General features: G+C 36.7%; 1 protein-coding gene across 1 annotated transcript; it reads right to left on the bottom strand.

Moving 5' to 3' along the window:
• Nucleotides 1–1720: 1720 nt before the first annotated feature.
• Nucleotides 1721–8224, bottom strand: valopb (vertebrate ancient long opsin b). Its single transcript, XM_084433555.1, has 5 exons — nt 7550–8224; nt 6766–6976; nt 5823–5940; nt 5393–5632; nt 1721–2568 (listed from the first exon to the last, which is right to left on the bottom strand). The coding sequence occupies exons 1-5, from the start codon at nt 7917–7919 to the stop codon at nt 2308–2310; spliced, it is 1200 nt and encodes a 399-aa protein (XP_084289681.1). The 5' UTR covers nt 7920–8224; the 3' UTR covers nt 1721–2307.
• Nucleotides 8225–8760: the final 536 nt, after the last annotated feature.

The following is an 8760-nucleotide window of genomic DNA, read 5'->3' as shown; positions in this document are numbered from 1 at the left end:
AACTGAATGCCTTGGAATGACTGCAAATGTTTCAGGGGAAGGTAACACATTTTGTTCAGAAGGCATCTTTGCTGAAGTGCCACTTTCATCTGCTGTATGATGTAGTATCCACCATTAAAATTAATTTGAAAGCATTGAGGTTGTAATTGCTAAAATTATTAAATTTAGTTTAAATCAACTATTTTAAATTACCTTCCTTATTTTACCAAAATCTTTGTTGCAGATTTAGCTAACATACACTCTTAACATCCATAGAAACTTTCCATTCCACAAAAGGTTCTTTATTGTGAAAAACTTCTTTAGATTTTTAAAATGTTCTTCACACCAAGAAAAAAAATGGTTCTTTTAAGAAAGGTTCTTTGGTGAACCAAAAATTGCTCTTCTATGGCATCACTGTGAAAACCTTCTGGACCTTTAAGGTTAATTTTAAGAGTGCTTGAAAAATATTCATGATGCAAAGAGCCTTGAAGATGTTGTCAAACATTCCAGGCGGAAATTGTTTACCTCCTGACTTTTCAATTTATGAGTGAAATCCTCCTGTTGATATTCTTCTTTTGTACTCTGATACTATGTGCCTCTCGCCAGGGTGTAACAAACAAACCATGGCCAGGAGAAATTGAATTCAGATGTTTTCATTTACCAGGGCAATGCTGAAAGAGTGCTTCTGAGCTTAAGGGAACCTCATATCTCAGTCCAGATTCTGTGTTATTTCAGGTTCTCTGTGTGATGTAATAAACACACTGGATTTGCAATATACGATTTTGATATGTGCCTCCGTGTTGAACTTTTCAAGTAGTGTGACCACTCTTATTGCAGGTTGTTTTATTATGTATATGTTCTACAATGCTGACATGTTTTTAAAAATAAGAAACGTGATTTTTTTGTAATCCAAGACATTGACAAATAAATACATAAGTAAAGCATTCACTGGCATGCCACAGACAAACATCAATATCAATATTCATTTTGGACAGAAACCGTGAGGAAACACCAAACATTATAGACTAATAAGACATCCAGACTGTTCACTCAAACTCACAAGCACTCATATATCAAAGTATACAGTATAGGCTACTAAACAAATACAATTTATAATAAACATTTTTGCTTCATTAAACCTCTCAAAACAAGACTGCAAAATGCAACAACAGACAAGGATCTAATTTCATGAGATGAGGACATTAATTGCATGGTTTATTACTGTATTGCAAAGCAGATACGCTGCCAAACCAGTCATGTCTGACCTGTTAGTTCACTAAATTAATTATGATATCAAATACAGCAGTATGTTAGATTCTGAGTCGTGTACACGCGTTATTAAATCGCTTTTCTATGTAAACATGCACTAGACCAGGGGTGTCCAAACCTGCTCCTGGAGGGCCACGTTCCAGCAGAGTTTAGCTCCAACTTGCCTTAACTCACCTAACCTGCCTAGTTATACCCTGATTAGCTGGTTCAGATGTGTTTAATTGGGGTTGGAGCTGAACTTTGCAGGACAGTGGCCTTCCAGGAGCAGGATTGGACACCCCAATGCCAGGGAGAGCAGCAACCTTTGTATCGGCAGAATGTCAGAGACGATTAGCTAAAGCCAGGGCGATTTTCTTTTTTATTTATTTAAATAAAAAAATATTTATTTATTTAGACTTTCAAAAGCTGTTCGGCTTTTTCTGTTAATTCCAGGTTTTTTTGCCTGAGCTCGTCTCATAAAAGCGCTGAGAACCCTGCGTTCTTTTATTATTACTATGTTCCAGCGCCATGTCTTGCATTTGTCTTCAGTTTGTATTGTTCAACCGATCACTTTATCTTCTGATTTTTGAACCAAACTTTTTTAAGTCGACTATTAGTGATTATTAAGTGAGAGTCTGTATTTTGACCTCAATATATAGTCTGAATTTTTATATAAAATCTACTTTAGCAACTCTGAAACTGAAAGTTATTGCAATATTATTGCCATTTAAAAAAAAAAAAACACTACATCTGCACTGATACTAGTGTGCAATCAGCAATATAGTGAGAGGAGAGTATGCACAGATCTGAAAAGAGGACTTTACAGAAATGTATTGCCTGCCTCCTTCATGTTAGGTAATAATGCGATACTGACAAGAACAGATATGCCAAGACTGCAAATCGCCACAACATAAAAAATACGAGCAACAACCAAGAACATATGAAAACACAAACCATACATTCTAACATTTGCATTCCAATAAAGGTAATGACTGCAGAATTTATGCTTTAGTTAGACAACAGGTTAGACTGGATGGAGACAATAAAGGTATACATTTATTCAGTCAGACTAGTCCTTCTCTACAAAGGACATACTTGACTATCTGATAAAGGGAGCTGGTTTGGACCTCCATTCCCACTCTGCTCCGGCTCTTCCTCTTCCTCCTTACACTTCTCCATGTTGCACATGGACATGGGAACACGAACAGCAATGGTGGACATCTCTCCAACTTGACTGTCTGCTGTGGCAGTGATGCCCCCTTTGTCTGATGTCTGGTTCAGATTGGTGGATTCCAGACTGGCGACATTTCCTCCAAACATCTGGATCAGACACTTCCTGAACTGAGAGAAAAAGCATTAGATTGAACGGATCATGACTTTAATTTTGATAATTATGCTCGTTATGAACTCAAGACACAAAAGAAAAGCTTCGATTAATGTTTTCTGTCTCTGTGACAACATGTAGAGATTTGTTTTCAGCAGTTAGCCCTTTGCACAACCTCTGCATTGAAACAAGGAAAAGGTCATTAAGCAAGATGTATTCTATGTAAAACAAGGACATTTTGGCCTTAATTAAAGCAGATAAGGTCATGGGAAGTAAATATATTCATTTCCTCAAGGTTTTGGTTGGACTGGATGAAAATGAGGTACCCTGGGTAATTATAATACCAGCTACTGCCTCTCTCTGACAAATTTGTAATGCAGAGAGCCACTGCAGTGGGGATACATTTACAGAACAATACAGACAGAACATACTAAGACCAATTGGAAAGTCATAGAAAGCTTTACCTGCTTGTAACAATACTTTTACAGTGTTTATTAGTCTAAAACAATGTTCATTTATAAATAATATTTTGTTTAAATTTCATTTAAAGGGGCTATAGCCTTTGTAATAATTTGCATGTATTATTCGCTTTTTTATTGTCAATGTGTGAACAGCTTGTATCAACTTTAAAAAACGGTACCTTCTCTGACAGCCTGTAGACTGATTTTTATGCAAAGGACTAGGTACACTTCCCTAGGAAAATCAAAAGGATGTGACGTTTACGTGCATTCCCGAGAGCCTCTCTTCCATTCTCTTGACACATTAAGCGAATGCTTATACAATGTTCAGGATAATGTCGAAAAACGAAAAAAACAGTCTGTACTGCAATGTCAAAGTGTCATGCAAAGAAAAGGGATTAATTCTTAGGGATTAGGGATTAAACTATTGTCTCACATATTCAAAATCAAACTATCATAATAGTATCATTTTAACTGTCGACATGATGGTGGTGCAAACATATCCACATCACTATTATCAGATGCTTTCGTAACTGCTGTTTTCTCACCACTGACATTTTTGTTGTGTGTTTACTTTGTTATTGAGAGTAAAGCACACAGCACATATTTACACTATAAAAAATTATATGATCAATAAGTTATGACAACATAAGTTTTTACATTGCTTTAACTTGTCAAAATAAGTTAAGAAAAGTTATACAAGATTAAACAAATTTTTTGAAGCCAGTTTAATGTTTTTTAACTTAAAATTTTTAAGTTGATTTAAACATCCAAGTTGAATGTACTTAAAAATTTAAGGCAGCAACTTTTTTTTACAGTGTACATATTCATCTAAATGTCGCTCTCAGCAGTGTGGACGGCACTGGATGTTCACTAACAGTATATTGCTGAAACGGTATTTCCAACTTCCTTTTACTCCTAAGCAAAGAACGAAAAAGAACTATGCTGTGACGCGAGTATATCGGGGCCTTGAATCGCATCCAGTCACACAAGTGTGAGCTCAAGCAATAAGTTGCTGGCAGCAGTTCACTTAATGGCCAGCCGTTTCGCTAATAAAAAAGGGCTTCTGAATTCTACAATATCTCTTTTAATTAAAAAAAAATTTTTTTTTACATAAATTAACAGTGTTTTATGAAAAATACAAACAGCAGTATATTAATAAATTAACATTAAAAGATGAATCAATTCTGAAAAAGTGTTGTTCATTGTTAGTTCAAGACGCATAATGCATTAACTAACATAAATTGTACAAATGTAGCCGTATATTAGTGTTACCAGAACAATTGAAAAAAGACAATTAAATCTAGCAGCAAATGTTCTAGTTCAGATTTCTCAAATCAATATATGACCCATTTCAGAAAAGACAGACTGACAGTAAACTTTGCATATATGGCCCATATAGCATTGGTAATATACCCATATAATATGGGTAAAGAAACCGTCACTATTCTTAATCTCAAGTGTTTGTTCTCGTCTCTCTATAATGTAGTCTGTCTCTCTCTCACACATCAGAGAAATGTGCGACCCTGGCTGTGACCCTTGCTCTGAATTTATTCTGGGAACAGCTGGGAAGGACCTGGGTTAGTTCTGGAAGATGTGCACAGCTCAAGGGGTCCAGCAGCCTCCGCTCCAAACCACCTGGGACCCACATCCTAGGGGTGGTCATCAGTGTCACATGACTGCAAAAGATCATTGCTTCATTCTTTACATCAAACGACACACTACAGGGATACTGAGGAGAAATTGCCCTCTACAACCATGTTTAAAAAATAATGGGATATCATGGAGCAACAGTGCAGACTGTATCACTTATTACGCATGAATCCTCTGAGAATGCAGAAAATCATTCAATTGGAAATAGTCAGAGGTTTAAACCAACATTAGAGATATGATCAATTTTTCATTGGGTATACATGGACCACTCTACCTCTGTGGATTTGAACTTTTAAAAATGTAATATTTTTTTGGAGTAAGAAAAAACTGAATCTCCTCAACCAACACTGTCAAGAGTAAAGAGCATTAGATGTCTGTCATTTGTCCCTGACATATAATGGAGGGGAAAAAAGTTCAGCAGTTCAGACCTCATGCTCATTCTATGACTTTTATTGAAAAGAATACTGAATTCCGACAGGATAGCTATAATAACCATAAACCACAACATTCCCATAGTGCTAAGATGCATTGCCTTTGCTCTTCCTTGCTTTTCTTCCATTATTGATCGATGGGATAAAACACCAGAAATTGATTTTTAATGTATAAAATATAAAATCCTCTTTGTTTGTTTTTTCTCAGCACGACACCCTAAACTCAGAAGTATTGTTTTTATAAGATGTGTAGGTGATCTGAAAATGCCAGATAAGGATGACAAATGGCAAAGATGTACCTGCTTATTCATGAAGACATAGATGATGGGATTGTACACAGCTGCAGTCTTTGAGAAGAAGGCCGGTATTGAGCTCAGGCGAGGATCAATATAAATTGTGGGACAGGCTGTGACAATAATTGAAAATGCTGCATAAGGCGTCCATCCAACCATATATGCAAGTATCATTATAATGACCATCCTCGCCACCTCTCGGTCAGGCTTACGCGCACTACCCAGCCTTCCATGAGTGTTCGATACCTATTAGACATAATAAAGTTCTAAGGTTAATTACAGTCCAAGAGTAAGTTCGAATCAAATGTTAATTACAATACACAACCAAACAGAATCTCAAAAGGCTTTCTAGTTTTATTTTGCTCTTTATTCATTTACATCTAAAGATTTGCTATGAAGCAAGTAATGAAAATCAAGATATGAGTATTTGACCAACCTTTCTGAGCTTCTGCATAAGTTTACCATAGGAGATAATGATCACGCCAAGAGGAAGGATAAAACATGTAGTGAAAAAGGTGATGATGTAGGTGTGGTCATAGTAATCAGTTGAGTACCTTAAAGGAGGAAAACAGAGACTTTAGAACTCCTCGATCTTACCTACATGACATCTAGCAGGTACTCTGAACACAAAAAATTAGTGTGGATAAGAATGCTTAGGTAATCAGTTGTGCACAAATCTTTAACAATAAGAGCACATGTGTATGTTAGACACTTGCATAATATGTTTTGTTGAGTGCTTTGTTTGTCCAAAAAAACATTGCAACAGAACAATTGAGTACTAAGCTCCCACTGCAAGCTCAAGGCAAAGCCAAAATTTGGATCACTTGAGAATAAATAGAAACCAGAATTTAAAACGTTACATTCACTTCTTTGCTGTCAGAGATCCCAACTGCAGAAACTACATTACTCTTAATGTTGAACATCAATGTGGATGCAACTATGCCCGACAAAGGTAAAAAAATATTCCCCCATCTGTGTCAGTGCGCATTCCCTATTCAAATGTTTTTGCACTATTTGTGTTCCAAGGCCAAGGCCAAGCCACCAGTCTCTTGAAAGCAATTTTTCAAATGATGGCTGCATGGCATGAGCCTTGGGGTTATAAGTGGTTTCTTTTTTTCTGTCATAATATTACACACAGGAAGAGGCCTTGACTCCAGCTACTTGTTTGATTCCAAATTATGCTACTTTCAGGAACATGTGCATTTTGGTATTCATCAATAATGTAATATTGTATTACTGTGGATGTTAATACACGTGCATGACAGTGAAACACAGACAGAGTTTGAAAGACTGTGAGTGTGAGTCTTAGAAGAACAAATACTGGATAATTAGAGTGAATGAAGGAAGGGACATTCAGTGAAATTGTATTTTGAGCTCACCAGTTGGGTTCACAGGTAGTGCCAATTTTGCTGACTGTATAACTGTTCCAACCCAGAACTGGCGGGATTGTCCAGATGAAAGAGAAGGTCCAAACAAAAATAAGACCCATAGCTGCATGCTTGCCTCCCAGACGGACATTTTTCAGAGGACGACAGATCACAAAAAAACGCTCGAATGCCAAGATTGCTAAAGACCACAAAGCCACAATCCCTAGAAAGCAAGAAGGTACACCCATGTACTGTTTACTCTTCAGAAAAGCAATTACGTCACACACAAACAATGAGTATCATGGGTGATTTTAACTTTGATATTTGTAGTAAAGCTATGGTAATATAAATGATAAACAATATGCCAAAAAAATAAATAAAATAGTGACTAGTATCTATTCAATAAGTAACTATTACTTATTCTTTACATATCCTACACATTTTCCTTTGCTAGCCCAACAGTGACAAGTACTGGTTACTAATAAATCTATTGGGAGAGTTTCTGGTAAGCAGTGAATAAGAAATAATAGTAATATTTAATGAATAAAACTAGAATATGCACTAGCAAAAAGTGGAATACATACTACAACAGAATTAAATTGCAAAAAATATATATATAAAAAATGCAATATTGTCACTGGGAGTGGCTACTAGCAAAGGAATAAGGCTACAAATGGGCTAAGTAAATATACTTAAATGACAAAAAAATACAATAAATTGTTTTAGTAACACAAAATAATTAATATTTCGTTTAAACTAAAGGAATAAATGTCTTGGTACAGTTATAATAACTCACCGAAAAAAGTGACAGCGAATCCCTCCAGCACACACGCCCAGACACCCAGGAAGAAGTAGCCTCGTGCGTTAGTTAAAAAACTTATAGTGCCTCCTGTCAGTGAAACTAAAAAATCGGCGACAGATAAATTAACAATGATGTAATTCAACGGTTTCCTTAACTGTTTGTATCTAAACGTCACGAACATAACGGTGAAGTTCTCTGTTAGAGACAGTGAAGTCACTATAAACATGAGACAGGCGAGGAAAGTGTAATTCCAGGGCGCAATAGACTTGATGGGACCCGTGAACGGATCGTCCGGTGGGGTGATGTCGGTGGACTCGGTGACTGAAGACACAAACGATTCCATGACAGCGTTTAGGGCTGACATTGAGGGGGGAAAACGATCAAGAAAAGTTCATAAAATAATCACTTGGGAGCTTCTTGAAAGTCCAAGACAGGTGTTTTTATAGGCTAGCCTACTAACCGACACAGAATGTGCAGAAACACACCTGTATAATTGCAAAATGGATGGTAAACGGTTTCTTAATGCTTTTAATTTCGAAAATACAACAATATTTTCTAGTACAACAATCCACTTGAGGAGACAGCAGTCCTTAAAAAGAAGAGCGCCTTTGCCTAAAGGTTGCACTGAAACGTCACAGGTCCGCTCGCTTTCCGTCCACGGCTGAGCATAGGCATGTTCGTGCCGTTCTCCTTTATATAGCCTACAGTCCGTCGGCATGGCCATCTCAATCCCTCGAGGTAATGAGAAAAGCCCTTTTCCAAGTTAACTGAGACATTTCAGAGCGGCGTCACGCGCTTTACTCTCTTAAAGCTGAACGCTTAATAAAAATAAAAAAAGTTTTCCACATACAGTAAACTATCACTTAATGATACACATTCACACGAGATGAGATCTCCAGACATATCGGTCTTTTAGAAAAAGCTAAAAAGCTAGAGGAAAATGTTTTTTTTTTTTTTTTTTTTACATGAAGTGGGTTGCCCCCCTCATGGGCACCGCCATAGTTATATCACATGACCAGCTGTCTCATTAAAAAGGTGCAAAAATGGGGTATGCATCATATGCACTTCACTTCATATGCATCTGTCTGATGGGAATGTCCTGCTCTATAAATAGGTGGCAGTATAGAGTCCAAATCCACTGGCAAAAAAAATAAATAAAAAAACACTGGGAACTAAAATAAAGCCAGCTAAATAGGCCAATAAAT

The sequence above is a fragment of the Rutilus rutilus genome (assembly GCF_951802725.1).
Source record: "Rutilus rutilus genome assembly, chromosome: 16".
Taxonomy (NCBI): domain Eukaryota; kingdom Metazoa; phylum Chordata; class Actinopteri; order Cypriniformes; family Leuciscidae; genus Rutilus; species Rutilus rutilus.
Note: the sequence above shows the minus strand (reverse complement) of the source record. Positions and strands in the feature narration are given on the sequence as shown.

Bases quoted from the DNA above. Each gene is read 5' to 3' on its own strand.
- valopb (XM_084433555.1), bottom strand. From the start codon at position 7,919: ATGTCAGCCCTAAACGCTGTCATGGAATCGTTTGTGTCTTCAGTCACC. The intron at 5,941-6,765 runs GTGAGCTCAAAA...TCCTCCTTTAAG, and splicing joins ACTACCTGTGAACCCAACTG to GTACTCAACTGATTACTATG. The intron at 2,569-5,392 runs GTACATCTTTGC...TTTTTCTCTCAG, and splicing joins ATGTCTTCATGAATAAGCAG to TTCAGGAAGTGTCTGATCCA.